Genomic DNA, 16,023 nt, shown 5'->3' with positions numbered 1-16,023 from the left:
CATATTGGGAGCTGCTAAGGCGGGGGCGGGCGGGCCGTCTCTGGTGCCTGTGCCTCGGTTACTGCTGTGGTTGATTCTGTACACCTGAGTGTGACCCTTGAGAGAGAAAGCCTGGCAGTGGGACGGAAAGACCAAGGATTTATTTATTAGAAGTGGGAGTGAGAGGAGTGGCCCTGAGCAGAGCCTGGGAGGGGGTCCCAGGGGGCAGAGGAGGGGGATGTCTCCGTAAAGAGGGGGAGATCGTGGACAGAGCCTCCACCCCCCGCGGGGGGCTCTTGGGCGCGGCCCAGCACGGGGTTAAAACGTGGAAACTGAGCGTTGACGAAGTAGAGCGGGATGTGGGTGATCCGGCCCGTGGACCAGCACTGCAGAGGCGAGGAGGGACCGTCAGGGCCGGGGCCCGGGGCAGGGGCAGGGCTGGGGGAGGGGACCGCGGCTGCCGGGCTTACCACACTGAGCAGGGCCCCCTTGCTGAAGGACGGGTGGAAGGTGATGAGCTGGGCCTGGGCTCCCGGCTCCCCCTGGATGATGCCACTGGAAGAGGAGCCGAGTCGGTACAGCGGCAGGCTGGCGCGCGCGGGCAGGCTGGGGCAGGGGTGAGGCCGCGCGGGCGCCCCACACTTACCAAGGCAGCAGCTCGAACACGGGGCTGTTCCGGGTGCAGAAGAGGAGGATGACTGGCGTCCCCTCCTGCACCTGCGGGTTTCCTGGAAGGAGCCGAGAGGGCTGGGGTCGCGGCCCACAGGCAGGAGACCCAGGCCTGACCCCCAGCACAACCACCCAGGTCCAGCCCGGGTCTGAACCCTAGAGCTGTACAGGGTCCCCGCTGCCCCACCAGGAGTGGTCCCGGGGCTGGCAAGCACGCTGGGCTGAACGCGTGCCTGCACGGGGGTTGGGGGGGGTGTTGGCCGGGTTCCATCCCTGGCACTGCGGGGTCCCCCGGCACAGCTGGTTGTGGCCCCAGAGAGGAGGCATGCGGGTGAGTCCCAGGGCAGGGACACTGGGAGACAGCTGTGGCCCAGGCCAGGCTCCTCTTACCTTTCATGAGCACAGCCAGACGCTCCCCGCTCGGGTCCCACACCATGGAGTGAGCCTGTCCCCCAAGCCTGCGGCCAGAGAGCGTGCTGCAAGGGGGACTCCCCGTGGCTGCCTGCCGCGGCCCCGCCCGTGCCCGCTCGCCTCACCTCTCCTCTCCGGACGGCGTCTGGATGGTCGTCTCGGACAGATCTGCCACAATCGTCGCCGACTTGGCACCTCCAACGCGCCCCTTCCCCTCCCCTGTGGACAGGGCACAACTCACACCAGAAACAGCCTCTGCTGCTCTCGCTCCCCGACAGCTGCAGGGCACGGGGTCCCCGCCCCTCTGAGCAGCCCAGCTCCCCTGCACTCGGAAGAGCGTCCCCCCACTCACCGTGCTCTGGGAACGACAAGGAGTAGATCAGCGGTTCCCCCAAGACCGTGAACAGCAGCCGGTTTCCGTCTGGGCTCCAGCAGCCAGTCTGGGGGCAGGAAGCCCAAGGCAAGGGTGGGGAGGGGAAGGCAGGAGGGAAGGGGGGGAACCAGTGTGTAGGACCTGGGCCCCCCCGCCCTGTGACTCAGTTCTCTCACCTGACAGCGTCCCGAGAGAGTGGGCCACCGCTCACATGTCCACATCTGGGCCTCCCAGACGCTGCCCGAGAGGGGAGACACACCGCTCAGGGCCTTGGCTCCTTTGTCGGTGCTGGGCCAGGGGTCCGACCTCCGGGGGGGTCTGGGAGGGTCCCTCCTGCCCTCCCCCACTCACCGAAAGACCGCGGAAGGCGTGGTCGCCAGGACTTTGCTGCCATCCGGGGACCAGAGCAGGTTGGTAACCCCACCTCCCCGGAACCAGGGAAGGGGGACACAGGTCTCCGTCGATACATCCCACACCTGGGAAGATGGGCAAGAGAGTGAGACGGGACTGACGCACCCCCGTGTCCCCCAGGAGGAAGGGAAGAAGGAAGGATCGGGAAAAGCAGAAGGAAAGCACAGTGGCGGCAGGCAGCGTTTCCGGCTCCCCAGGGAGAAGCCGAGGTCGGGCTCCCTCCCACCCTGGACAGTGCCCACCGGGGCAAAGACAGCTCTTCTTCAGGATACTGGAAACGAACCGGACGGGGTCAAAGCCACTCACCAGGATCGCAGCGTCCACAGGGGAAGCGGAGAGCAACCGCCCCCCACTGGGGGCCCAGGCTAGGCTGGTGACAGGTGCGTGCCCAAGGTGAGAGAGCACCTGGGCACAGCCAGAGGAGGGCCTGGGTGGGGGGGGGGAAACAGACGCGTCAGGAGACAGTTCCCAGAGAGCGGAGGGGCTGAGGCGCTGGCCGGAAGTCTGCCAAGCCTGGGACAAATCCCCAGCACTGCCTCTGGTCCCTCACGCACAGCCAGGAGTCACTCCTGGGCTCAGAGCCAGGACGTGTGCCCCCTCCCCACTCGAGGAGAGGAAAAAAAGAAAAAGAAAACCCTGTGATTTGATTTCTTAGGTCCTACTAACATTTCTAGATCCATAATAGCCCGCCCAAGTTCAAGGGGTGGGAAATGAATTAGGAGCATGGAAGTTAAGAAAGGAAAAAGGCGGAACCAGAGCAATAGGACAGTGGGTGTGGTTGTCGCCTTGCAGGCAGCCGGCCCGGATTCCATCCCCGGCATCCCATAGGGTCCCCTGAGTGTAGAGCCAGGAGTAAGCCCTGAGCATTGCCGGGTGTGGCCCAAAAACCAAAACAAAAGCCAGAAAGGAAGGAAGTCCGCTGGAGAGACAGTACGAGTAGGCTGCAGCCCTGGGACCCCCTGTGGTCCCCTGACACTCCCCGCCAAGCAGTGGTCCCTGAGCACAGAGCCAGGAGTAAGTCCTGAGCCCTGTTAGGTGTTGCCCAAAACTAAACAAAACACACACAAGAAACAAAAAGGAAGGAAGGGAGGGAGGGAGGGAGGGAGGGAGGGCAAGGTCAGCACCAGCAGGTCCACACGGGAGACCACAGCAGGAAGGGGTCAACTTTCACAACAGGCTTCAGGGAGACAAAAGCCTTCACACTAGTACAGCTAAAAGGTGCTGAGCTGGGGGCTGGAGTGATAGCACAGCGGGGAGGGCATTTGCCTTGCACGCGGCCAACCCGGGGTTCAATTCCCAGCATCCCATAGGGTCCCCTGAGTACTGCCAGGAGTAACCCCTGTGCAGAGCCAGGTGTGACCTAAAAGGTTAAAAAAAATAAAAGGTGCTGAGCTGGGTGACGCTGGCTCCTCCCACAGTGCCATGCGGACAGGGCCTGGGTGCACTGCCAAGCACCCCACACTCACTCCCCTGCTCTCAAACCCGTCTTTCTGCCTTTCCTCATCAAAATGGAGCCGCTTTAAAAAAAAAATCAATCAAGCCTCCTTTAAAAACAATTATTTTCAAAGGGCCTCCTTGCTCCTGCATTGTCTGCTGCTTGTCACAGAGACGCTACTCGGTGGCCGGGAGAAGGCTCTAAGGACGTTAGCTTCGCTTGGAATCCCGCCTTCCTCCGAGCGTGCTGCCCGCAGCAGCTCTGACCACCAGTCAAAGGCCTGGTCTGACCTGAGTCAACGCCTTCTCCATTCCCACTAACCAAAGCGGGGAGGGCGTCTGCCTTGCACGCGGCCGGCCCGGGTTCGGTTCCTCTGTCCCTCTCGGAGAGCCTGGCCAGCTACCGAGAGTATCCCGCCCGCATGGCAGAGCCTGGCAAGCTCCCTGTGGTGTACTGGGTACACCAAAACCAGTAACGTCTCACAATGCAGACGTTACTGGTGCCCACTCCAGCAAATCGATGAATAACGGGATAACAGTGCTACAGTGCTACTTCCCCGAAACAGTACTCATGTTAGGGAGTGTGGTGCCCCCAACAGGTCCACCTGTACCTGTGGGGCGAGTGCATCAGCAGCCGGATGGTGCCTTCAGGCTTTCTGACACCCCAAAATTGCCACTGTGCCTTTGGCCAGACCCCAACAGCTTGGGACCAAGCTTACCAAGAAATTAAACGAACAAGTTAGGTATGTGGGAGCCATGCCCAAAAACCACCTCTAGCCCGGATATACAAGGTCATTTATTGGCCTTATTTCAGAGACCCGTAGATAAATCTCGAAAGAGATCAAAAGCCCCAGTTAACCTCAGACCCCACGCATGGCTGAACAGACTGGGGTAAATCAGAGGGGGGCAGGTTAGCCTGTGCCGGTCCAAGCCAAGCCCCCCCCAGTAGCCACTTGCTTTCACAATCCAAAATCACTGCCATACCCCCAGCCTGACTCCACTGTCTCAGGATGGACCTCACCAAGATATAATCTGCTGAAAATTCGGGTATGTGAGTTCTGTGATTTGAAATCTCCAGGCTTTCATGGAATTGGGGTGGGCTACCTCCCCCCGCTTCCCAATACACATGGAAGAACCGGCAATCACCCCCACGAACCAACTCCAGCACCACCCTGTAAACTCGATTACTGGCCTTGCTTCAGAGACCCATAAATCTTTTCTTTTTTCTTTTTTTTTTTTTCCACTTTTTGGGTCACACCCAGTAATGCACAGGGGTTACTCCTGGTTCTTCACTCAGGAATTACCCCTGGCAGTGCTCAGGAGACTATATGGGATGCTGGGAATCGAACCTGGGTCGTCTGCATGCAAGGCAAACGCCCTATCCACTGTGCTATCACTCCAGCCCTAGAGACCCATAAATAAATCTTGAAAGAGATCAAAAGCCAGAGACACAGCACCAAGTCCCGGAAGACACCACAGAGCCGGAGATCTCTCCAGGCCCCACACCAAGCCAATTTCACCGGGGCACCCCAGATGGAGCAGTTGTAGTCTCCCTGCCTACTCCAGATGGAATCCCAGTGACCAAGAGCTTCCACAAGCAAGGCACAGGTAATGTGGAGTTCATGCCCAATTCAATCAGCTTAATCAATGACTGAATAAATAGCAGTACTCCTACATTTAAAAAAAAAAAAAAAAAAACCAAGGCAGTCTGGTGAGCAACGCAGCCGGAGAAATGCTCCGGACCCGAATCCAGGCAAACAACACCAGGGATCCAGATGGAGGAGGTACAGCTGGTACACCTTCTCCGGATGGAACCCTGGCGACACTGATCAGCAAATAACACAGCTCCGGGTTGCGGGACTGGAACACATCCGAGCCACGCGGCCGGTTAGCGGCCGCGTGACCTTTTCTAAAAACTGAAAATATACAATCTTTTAATGACAAACCAATTATCAAATGCTTCCTTAGTAGGGCTGTCTTCCCTGGGGGTAAACTCCAACAACAATAATGAGTTTTGTTTTGCAATATGGAATGTAATCAAGGTAGAGAGAAAATGAAGTGAAATTCATCAGTCATACAGTTGGGGGGGGGCGGTGGTGGGGGGTATACTGGGGATTTTGGTGGTGGAATATGGGCACTGGTGAAGGGATGGTGTTTGAATATTGTATAACTGAGACATAAACCTGAAAACTTTGTAACTTTCCACATGGTGATATAATAAAAATTTAAAAAAAAAAAAAACCCACTCATGTCAAGCCAAAGACATGAGTATAAAAAATTCAAAGCGGGGCTGGAGCAATAGCACAGCGGGTAGGGCGTTTGCCTTGCACACGGCCGACCTGGGTTTGATCACCAGCATCCCATATGGTCCCCCAAGCACCGCCAGGAGTAATTCCTGAGTGCAGAGCCAGGAGTAAGCCCTGAGCACTGCTGGGTGTGGCCCCAAAACAAAACAACAAACCCCCTCAAGGGTCTCCTATGCAAAGGCTGCCACTAGCCCTTTCAGCATCTCCCCAGCCCCTCAAACATTCCTTTAGACTTGCATATTTATTGGTCTAAACTTAATAATGGGCTAGAGTCCTCTGCCCCTCTTGGAGAGCCCGGCAAGCTACCGAGAGTATCCCACCCGCACGGCAGAGCCTGGCAAGCTACCCGGGGTGTATTCACTATGCCAAAAACAGTAACAAGTCTCACAATGGAGATGTTACTGGTGCCTGCTTGAGCAAATCGATGAGCAACAGGATGACAGTGATACAGTGAAACTTAATAATCTGGGGCTGAAGCAATAGCACAGCAGGTAGGACGTTTGCCTTGCACGCGGCCAACCCGGGTTCAACCCCTGTGCATCGCCAAAAAAGCAAAAATAAATAAATAAATAAACTTAATAATTCTATTTTCTTTCAGATCTGTGGTTATTTTTCCCTTTCCATTCTGAAAATATGTGCATGACATTTCTCATTTATTTATTTTATTTTTTTTTTTTGCTGTTTGGGTCACACCCAGCGATGCACAGGGGTTACTCCTGGCTCTGCACTCAGGAATTACTCCTGGCGGTGCTAGGGGGACCCTATGGGATGCTGGGAATTGAACCCGGGTCGGCCACATGCAAGGCAAACGCCCTCCCCGCTGTGTTATGGCTCCAGCCCCTCATTTTTCTTTTACTGACCAAAAGGTTTTTTTTTTTTTGCTTTTTGGGTCACACCTGGCGGTGCACAGGGGTTACTCCTGGCTCTGCACTCAGGAATCACTCCCTGGCGGTGCTCAGGGGACCATATGGGATGCTGGGAATCGAACCCGGGTCGGCCGCGTGCAAGGCAAACGCCCTCCCCACTGTGCTATCGCTCCAGCCCCTGACCAAAAGTTTTTATTTGTAAGTTTAACAAACAGGCAGGTTCTGGGTTTTTGCTTTGGTGTCCCACCGGTGCTCAGGGGCTCCTCCTGGTGGTGCTGGGGTCACACCCGCCTGTCCTGTGCTCCAGCCCTCGGACGGATGACCTCTCCAGGCCTGGTTTCTGGTTTGGCATTTAGTTCTCATCCCGACAGTGCTCAGAGTCTTTCTGCTCCCTGACGCAGGGGGACACCCACAGACACCGCCCGCCCGCCCAGAAGCCTACCGCTGACTTTCCCCTAAACAGAGACCCCCCACCACCTCTGCCATGGCCCGAGCAGGTCTCCGCGTGCCCTGCTAGCCCCGCGGCCAGGACTCACCGGGTGGACAGCGAGGTGGGGTCGAGGGTCCAGATGAGGACGCAGCTCTGGCAGGCCACGGCCAGCACCGAGGCGCTGAGGGGCTTCCAGGCCAGAGCGGCCACGTTTCGCTGCAGCCGGTGCTTCAGGAAAGGGACGATCGTGCTGCGGGGGAGGGACAGTCACAGCAGGTCCCACAGGTGCAGGGCCCCAGAGTCATACAGCAGCGGCCTGGGCAGAGGTCGTGCGGGAGAGGGGAGGGGCCGGCGCGCCCCTCGCCCATACCTGTTGGCGTTATACACGCGGACTGAGTCATCCAGCAGGGCCACGGCAAACTTGTTGGTGTGCGGGTGCCAGGCGAAGGCCCGCAAGGAGCAGCTGGTCCTGGAGGAGAGAGCAGGCGCCCCGATGAGCTCCCCGCACCCAGCCCAGGAGCCCAGACACCGCTTCACATGACGTCACGTTACTCCGGGCTCTATGCTCGGGAGAGCTTCTGGTGTGCCGGGCACTGAACCCAGGCCAGCAGCATGCGGGGTGAGCGCCATCGCCTGTGCCGTCTCTGCCCCCAGAGGTGCCCTTTCCCGTTTGGTCTGTGCAGGGGTGGAGAGGGCGGCGCACAGCAGTGCTCAGGGCCGACTCGCTGGCTTCTGCTTCTTCCCTCCCTTCTACTGGGAGGCAGGGCCGGAGAGAACAGCAGGGAAGGTGGAGTGAACCCCGGCCCCATCTCTGAGCCCCGCCAAGAGTGACCGGGGCCCGGAGGAAGTCCTGAACACGGCTGGGTGCCCACCACCTCCCCCCAAAGCAGCTGGAGAGAGAATGCAACGGGGAGGGCGCTGGTCTTGCACACGGCTGCCGGAACCAATGCCGGGCAACCATCTGTCAGTACAACCTGACCTGTAACTAAGGAACAACCGCTTCTCGGGAAAGATACCAAAGTACCTTTTGAAGGCTGCAGAACAATGCCCAGGGTATCTGCCATCAGGGCCCACATCCAGTTTCGTTAAACTTTTGCATTCTTTGCTGTTCCCCCATTCTGCCCACTGCCTCATAGAATCAACTATACAAAACTAGCTTGGGAGAGAAATAAAATTGGAGCTTGCTCCCATTCTTCTTGTGTCTGTCTCTTTCTTCTTGTGTCTGTCTCTTTTTCACTCGAGCACCCTCTCCCGGCCATCCATGTTGATCATGTCCCGTGGGACGGGACACAGCTGATCGGATTTGATCCCCAGAACCACATATAGTCCCCTGAGCACCACCAGGACTGATTCCTGAGCACAGGGCCAGGAGTAAGCCCTGAGAACCAAAAGAAAAAAAAAAAAAAAACTTGGCAGAAATGCATCTGGACTGAGCATTACACTACGGCGCCGTGCCACCCTGGGCGGGGAAAAGGTATTTGTCCCTTCCGCCTTTGCTCCCCAGCGGCATGGTGGCCGCCACCTTTTCAGAGCCTACTGGACAGCCAGGTATGAAACTGCAGTGACGTGACACGTGGGGCCTCACGGGATTGGGGGTGGAACCAGCCCCTCTCCCCGCCCCAATGAGACCCGAGTTGCCGCCCACCAACGGCTCCTGGCTCCTGAACGGCCATGATCCCACAGGCACAACAACCAATCTCGGAACCCAGCGGCTTTTGGCAGAAATCCCTCAGACTTATTACTAAAATATTAGAAATCCATGGGGCCGGAGCAATAGCACAGCGGGTAGGGTGTTTGTCTTGCACACGGCCGACCCGGGTTCGGTCCCCGGCATTCCATATGGTCCCCCAAGCACCGCCAGGACTAATTCCTGAGTGCAAAGCCAGGAGTAACCCCTGAGCATCGCTGGGTGTGACCCAAAAAAAAAAAAAAAAAAAATTCCAAAATGCTCTTCATATCAGCAATAGAAAACAAATTATCTAATGATGCCTTTTCAGCAGGTCTGAATGTTGGGGGAAATTCCAAATAATGATGATGGATCTTCTGTCGAAATATTGAATGTGGGGGCTGGAGAGATAGCACAGCGGATAGGGCGTTTGCCTTGCATGCCGCCGACCCAGGTTCAAATCCCAGCATCCCATATGGTCCCCTGAGCACGGCCAGGAGTAATTCCTGAGTGCAGAGCCAGGAGTAACCCCTGTGCATCGTTAGGTGTGACCCAAAAAGCAAAAAAAAAAAAAAAAAAAAATATATTGAATGTGATCAAAGCGGGGAGAGAGGGAGGTGGAAATCATCTGCCACAGAGGTGGGGGGAGGGGCGGGACAAAGGGGTATACTGGGGTTCTTGGTGGTGGAGGGTGTGCACTGGGTCTTTGAGCACTGTATGACCGAGACTTAGACTGGAAAGCCTTGTAACTGTTCTCACGGTGATTCAACAAAAAAAGAAAAAAAAAACCCTCCTTACCGGAGGCAGACCCAGAATGCAGGAGCTGTCGGGAAAGGGGTGCGAGTCGCCTCCGCTCTGCCTTCCCTCTCTCCAAGAGAAGTCCCGAAGTTCGGGCCGTCCATCAAAAGCCAAGATGTGGGCCAGAGACACAGGACAGCGGGTAGGGTCCTTGCCTCCTGCCAACCTGGGTCCCCCAACACCTCACAGGGTCTCCCAAACCTGCCCGGAGTGATCCCTGAGCACAGAGGCACAAGTCAGTCCTGTGCGCCACCGGGAATGGCCCAAAAAGGGAAAGCAAAGCAGAAGGCCGAGACGCGTGACTCACCAGTTTGTGACCTGGGCAAATTCGGCGATGAGATCTTCGCTCCTGAGCTGCAAGAGGCACCTGGATGAGGCGGTGCCGGGCCAGAAGGCGCCTCCCCCCTCGGCCTCCCCGCGGCCACCGCCCCACCCTGACCTCAGGCCAGCTGTGAAGGGGGGGCCCGGCGGCTGGGGCGGGAGTCCAGACTCACAGAGAGATGGGGGAACAAGGACCCGTGGAGGGAGGACGCCCATCGCCAGAGCGCCAGGGCCCAGCACGACGCTGTCTTCACCCACTCGAACACTGCGCGAAGGAAGCAACGCGGGTTACACCACCCTGGGACTCGCTGGGGACCCTCTGGCGGGGTGGGGGCGGAGCCCAGACAATCACTGCGCTAGATGACTGCCCTCTGGGGTGTGAGGGGAGGGAGACGGAAGAGGCACCAGTCTAGACAGCCGGACCAGGACTGGAGTGATAGCACAGCGGGGAGGGCATTTGCCTTGCACATGGCTGACCCGGGTTCGATTCCCAGCATCCCATAAGGTCTCCCAAGCACCACCGGGAGTAATTCCTGAGCGCAGAGCCAGGAGTAACCCCTGAGCATCGCCGGGTGTGACCCAAAAAGCAAAAAAAGAGAAATACCACTAGACCACTGGACCATAAACAGGGCCGAGGGCAAGGGCCCGGGGAGAACCGGGAGAGTGTGGGAGGGAAAGCTCAGCCTCAGAACAGAGAAGTTGGCAGGGAAAGATACCTACCCTCCTCCTCCGAGTTTGCAAGTTCATTCAGGACTCCAGAAACTCCCAGCTCACACCTGATGAGGAGAGGAAGCTGCGTCACGTGACTCTGATCCCCTCGGAGCGGGACGCGCACACGTGAGGTGAGCAGAACACGGGCCCTGCGTGTCCACTGACACGCTCTGCGCATGTCACCTGTGAGGCCACAAGGCCGGGAGGTCGTCTGGGGACGCATGAACCAACATCTTTTGGTTTGGCTTTTGGGCTGCACTTGGCGCTGCACTATGAGATCATTTAAGACGGGGCTCAGGGGACCCTGTGTAATGTCAGGGGTCAAACCTGGCTGGGCCACTTAGAAGGAAAGTGCCCCACAGGGCCCCAGAAGTCAACATCTGCCCTAAGACAATGACTAGAAAGCCAAAGAAGGGGCTGGAGTGATAGCACAGCGGGTAAGGCATTTGCCTTGCATGCGGCCGACCCGGATTCAAATCCCAGCATCCCATATGGTCCCCTGAGCACCGCCAGGGGTAATTCCTGAGTGCAGAGCCAGGAGTGACCCCTGTGCATTGCCAGGTGTGACCCAGAAAGCAAAAAAAAAAAAAGAATAGAAAGCCACAGAAGGATTTTTTTATTTGGGGGGCCATACTGGTGGTGCTCAGCGACCAAACCTGGGCTCTGGCATGCAAAGTATGCACACGAGTCCTTTATGGCGTGTCCTCAGTCCCACAGAAATTCTAGGGGGCGGGGGGAGCAGGGGCTGGGTCATACCCAGTGGTGCTCAGGAGGTATTCCTGGCTCTGTGCTCAGGACTGACTCATGGCAGAGCGCTCCTGAGTGCTGGGGTACCATATATGGTGCTGGGGATTCAGACTGGAGTTCGTGGGGTGCAAGGCAAGTGCTTTGTAAGTGAACCTTTCACTATTTCTCCCGCCCCGCCTGTAGGACTTGAAAGCAGAGAGGTACAGAGATCACATTGGTGTTTAGAAAGATGAGTCTGGCAATAGACTGGAAGGAATCAGAAAGGGAGAGAGGGGCTGGAGCGAGAGTCCAGGCAGTGGGGGTCAACCCAGGTTCAATCCCCAGCATCCCGGATGGTCCCCCAAGCACCACCAGGAGTAATTCCTCAGCACTGCCGGTGTGGCCCCCAAAAAAAGCTTGACAAAGGAAGTAAATGAACAGGATAATTAGACCTTAGTGAGGGAAGGAGTGAGCAAGTAAATGGTCCAGGAAGTAAATGTAACAGCAAGCACTGCTGCCACTGCACCCACGCTTCAACGAATCTCACTGAGCCACTGTCACGACTCAAACAGACCTTGCTATCGTGTGGTTTCCAGATGAAAGAACAGAGGTGCCAAGAAGCTAATGAAGGAAACGATCCAGGTGACCTAGCTAGAACGTGGCCTTCAGGATCCACCCTGCGGCTGCCCCCGAGCCCGCGCTTACACCGGCTGCGCCTGAAGAAGCAGGAGGGCCATTCCTGAAGATGGAGAGCATCAGGAAGAAACAGGCTTGGGGAGAAAACTAAACAGGTACATTTTCTGTTTTGTTTTGTTTTTTTTTTGCTTTTGGGTCACACCCGGCAATGCACAGGGTTACTCCTGGCTCTGCACTCAGGAATTACTCCTGGCGGGGCTCAGGGAACCCTATGGGATGCTGGGAATCGAACCCAGGTCGGCCGCGTGCAAGGCAAATGCCCTACCCGCTGTGCTATCGCTCCAGTCCCTAAACAGGTAAGTTCTGAATGCGCTGAGCATGTAGTAGCTGGGGAGTAGCTCACTAGGGGTGTCTGGCAGACAAGTGACCACCCAGCACAGAGCTCCAGGACATCAGTGATTAGGGGCTATCAGGAAGAGAGCTAAGAAAAAGCATCGGTGGCGGCAGCGGTGGGAGAAGCAGGAAGTGAGAAAAGAATTCAGAATGGAATGGTTCTTTCAGATGATGAATTGACTCTAAGCTTTGCTTATATAAAAAGGCAAGAAAAGGGGGCTGGAGAGATAGCACAGCGGGTAGGGCGTTTGCCTTGCACGCGGCCGACCCGGGTTCAAATCCCAGCATCCCATATGGTCCCCTGAGCACTGCCAGGGGTAAATCCTGAGTGCAGAGCCAGGAGTGACCCCTGTGCATCGCCAGGTGTGACCCAAAAAGAAAAAAAAAAAAAAAAGTAAAAAGGCAAGAAAATTAGACTAGCCCGGGGCCGGAGCGATAGCACAGCGGGTAGGGCGTTTGCCTTGCACGCAGCCGACCCGGGTTCGATCCCCGGCATCCCATATGGTCCTCCAAGCACTGCCAGGAGTAATTCCTGAGTGCAAAGCCAGGAGTAACCCCTGAGCATCGCTGGGTGTGACCCAAAAAAGCAAAAAAAAAAAAAAAAAAAAAAAAAAAGAAAATTAGACTAGCCCAACCTCAAATATCCATGTTTGAGAGCGCGTGTACTGGAAACCAGGTGCTCTCTGCGCCTTCACATACTGCTGGTGGCCCAAATGCGTTCGAGTTCAACAACAGAGGGCTGCTGATCACTGTTAACAAGATGACACGCACCTTTTTTTTTGGGGGGGTTTGGGTTTTTGGGTCACACCTGGCGATGCACAGGGGTTACTCCTGGCTCATGCGCTCAGGAATTACTCCTGGTGGTGCTCGGTGGACCATATGGGATGCTGGGAATCGAACCCGGGTCGGCCGCGTGCAAGGCAAACGCCCTCCCCGCTGTGCTATGGCTCCAGCCCCGACACGCACCTGACTTACTCCAAGACTTGAAATCCAGACTTACTCACACTACACAGTGCTAAGCTGCAGGAGTACGGTGGGCAGAGCACTGGCATTGCACCTGAGCTGGGTCTGATCCCCAGTATCTCATCTACACCCTTGAGCCCGGCCAGAAGTAACCCCTGACTGAGCACAGAGCCAGGAGTTAAGTCCTGAGCACGACTGGGACTGACCCGAAACAAAAACAAAATGCTAACAGAGCTAACCCTTGGGATGAAGATGAGCCAGGCACTGTTCACTGAGAATCTTACTCTTGATGATAAACTCAATGTCACAACCTTGTAAGGTGGGCTCCCTTTTACAGAGGTGGAAACTGCAGAGACCAGGTGACTAAGTAACCCGGCCAAGGTCATAGCCAGGAGCTAAGTGCAAAGTGCAGGACCTGGTAAGCCTAACTAAACTGGATATTTGAACTTGCTGAGCTTCAGGTGAAAGCTCAGGAAAGTGGTAATGATATAAAGTGGGAGAAGGAAGAAGGTTCAGAGTGAAATCAGAAAGCTAGATATCAAATAACACGACTGAGGTCCACCCTTGAGTTCCACAACGCGGTCTGGTAACTCAGTCTGAGGAACGATACATCGCTGAGCCAGGCTTAGGGGTGACGACCTCCATCTCCCCTCTGCATCTGCAGGCGCTGCCTAGGATATCCTTCGCCAGGCCTCACCAAACGTTGATGCATCTTTTCCACACTTGCTCGCGGTGATGGATGAAAGCAGTCCTTGTGCCATGGTCCAGCCTCCCAGGGGTCTTCAGGGGATCCTTGGTCAGGTTGAGGACGGGCAGATTGATCCACTGTAGCCCAGAAGCGAGAGATGTGATAATGAGCCCCACGCCCTGCATCCATCTCCAGCCCATAGCTGAACTATGGCTTCAAAGATTTGTCTCCCATTCCCACAAAGTAACAGGAGGCCGTGGGAAACGGGCCTTTGTTCTTATCTAAGAACCAGAATATCATATCGTGGAGGTTTGCTGTAATTAAATCTGATGTTTAAGGAAAACACCTGATTCGGTCATAGCAAACGCAAACGCACAATTCTCAGTTTTCTTTTTCCTTTTCCTTCCGAGGACCACTCCGGGGGGTGGGGGGGAAAGAGTTCCAGGTCGTGTCTTCCCAGTAACTCCCGGATACTGTCCTCAACTTTTCATCCCTTCTCCACCTTCACGTCCCCTCGATTTCACCCCGATTCTCTCCGCTCCCTCGAGAGACCCGCCCGCCAACTTCTCAGCATCCTTCATCCTCCCACCCCAGCCCTTTCATTCTTCTCCAGCTGCGCGGGGCTCACTGCAGCCCCCGGAGCAGCCCCCCAACCTGCAGCCTCAGCCCGAGCCCCCGGCCCCGCCCCCCTGCAGGAGCGCCCCCCACCCCCCGCCCCCCGTGCCGACCACCTGGCCCCGGAAGTCAGGGGGCGGGCTCTCATAGCTAGAGCCTGACACCAGCTCGTTATTGTGCTCGTATAGGGTGACTTGACCCTTGGGCGGCGGCGGCGGGAATAAGCCCAAGGAGCACATCTCCCCGGTGCCGGGGCCTTGCAGAACCCGCAGACTCGGCGGCTCCCGCCGCTCCTCCGCCGCCGGGTTCCCGGGCTCGATTCGGACGCGTGTACGGGTCGCCGCCTGGGACACACGGCCCGACGGAAGCGGAGAAGGACGCGCGAGCGCGCGACCGGCACGGACTTCCGGCGGCGCTTCCCCGCGCGCGCGCCCCCTGGCGGCGGGAGGAGCGCGGCGCGGGCGCGGGCGCGGGCGCGACGTCAGAGGGCCGGGCCGTCGGCAGGGGCCCGCCGGAGCGGTTTCTTGTTTTTCCCGGGGCGGCTGTTGTTGTTCCCTGCTCCGAGTTCTCCGGCAGTCTCCCACTCACTCCCTCTGCGCTCGGAAAACCCATAATAAGCCACGCTCAGGAAAGTACCTAATTAAACCCTCCCAGGATTGTGGATCGCCCCGCGGAAAATATAGACTGTCACGGCTGGAAAGCGTCCGGGAGGAGGGAAAGAGAGCCGAGGGAGACCCCCGGGCCCCGGGTCCTGCAGGAAGGCAACGGCTGGACGCCGCAGCATTCCCAGGGCGGCTGCTGGGGGCGGGGGGCCGCGGGGGCTGGTGCTGGAGAGGCAGCACAGGGGGAAAGGCACAGGCCACCAGGCTTCCAGCCCCAGACACTCATACGGTCCGAGCCAGAAATAAGCCCTGAGCACAGCTGGGTGTGGCCCCAAAACCAAAATAATAAAAATAATAATAATTAACGGTTAAAAATAAAAGGGAGGAGCTGGGGGCGGGGGTATTGCCCAGGAGTTGTAGACGTGACCCTCCTGATCCCAGTGTTTGGGGTTGTTTTGTTTTTGGGTCACACCTGGTGATGCTCAGAGTATACTCCAGGCTCTGCACTCGGAAATAGCTCCTGGCAGTGCTGGGGGGACAATATGGGATGCTGGGGGGACAATATGGGATGCTGGGGATCAAACGCGCTACCAGTTGTACTGTCTCTCTCTAGCCCCTCTGGGCCCCAGTTGGTTTTTTTTTTTTATTTTTAGGTCACACCCGGCGATGCACAGGGGTCACTCCTGGCTCTGCCCTTAGGAATTGCTCCTAGCGGTGCTCAGGGGACCCTATGGGATGCTGGGAATCGAACCCAGGTCGGCTGCCTGCCAGGCAAACGCCCTACCTGCTGTGCTATCACTTCAGCTCCTGGCCCAAATTTTATCCAAGCATTTCTTGCCTTCTCTGCCCAGAGGGCTGGGTGTGACCCCAGCACTGAGCACTCTGGACTCATTGGCCAAGTCTCTCAGGGAGTATTTCACTACTGAGCACCGCTGGGTAATACTCTGCCTTCCCCTCCCCCCCCACGACCCTCCCCCAAATTCTGAGAACAGAACGGTTTTGCAGGTCTGAGGCCTCTTTTTAGG

General features: G+C 56.9%; 1 protein-coding gene across 1 annotated transcript; it reads right to left on the bottom strand.

Moving 5' to 3' along the window:
- Positions 1-118: 118 nt before the first annotated feature.
- Positions 119-14,746, bottom strand: AAAS (aladin WD repeat nucleoporin). The gene is made up of 16 exons (XM_055127014.1): positions 14,513-14,746; positions 13,791-13,918; positions 10,385-10,440; positions 9,838-9,929; positions 9,651-9,697; positions 7,250-7,348; positions 6,986-7,129; positions 2,150-2,270; positions 1,784-1,908; positions 1,609-1,669; positions 1,412-1,499; positions 1,185-1,278; positions 1,039-1,106; positions 626-707; positions 450-534; positions 119-365 (listed from the first exon to the last, which is right to left on the bottom strand). Exons 1-16 carry the CDS (start codon positions 14,633-14,635, stop codon positions 147-149), a joined length of 1,632 nt encoding a protein of 543 aa, XP_054982989.1. The 5' UTR covers positions 14,636-14,746; the 3' UTR covers positions 119-146.
- Between the last annotated feature and the right edge of the window lie 1,277 nt (positions 14,747-16,023).

This window comes from Sorex araneus, chromosome 2 (genome assembly GCF_027595985.1).
Source record: "Sorex araneus isolate mSorAra2 chromosome 2, mSorAra2.pri, whole genome shotgun sequence".
Classification (NCBI taxonomy): domain Eukaryota; kingdom Metazoa; phylum Chordata; class Mammalia; order Eulipotyphla; family Soricidae; genus Sorex; species Sorex araneus.
This window is presented reverse-complemented; position numbering and strand designations above follow the sequence as displayed.

Bases quoted from the DNA above. Each gene is read 5' to 3' on its own strand.
- AAAS (XM_055127014.1), bottom strand. From the start codon at position 14,635: ATGTGCTCCTTGGGCTTATTCCCGCCGCCGCCGCCCAAGGGTCAAGTC. The intron at 708-1,038 runs GTAAGAGGAGCC...GGCTCCTTCCAG, and splicing joins TCTGGCTGTGCTCATGAAAG to GAAACCCGCAGGTGCAGGAG. The intron at 535-625 runs GTAAGTGTGGGG...CTCCTCTTCCAG, and splicing joins GTGTTCGAGCTGCTGCCTTG to TGGCATCATCCAGGGGGAGC.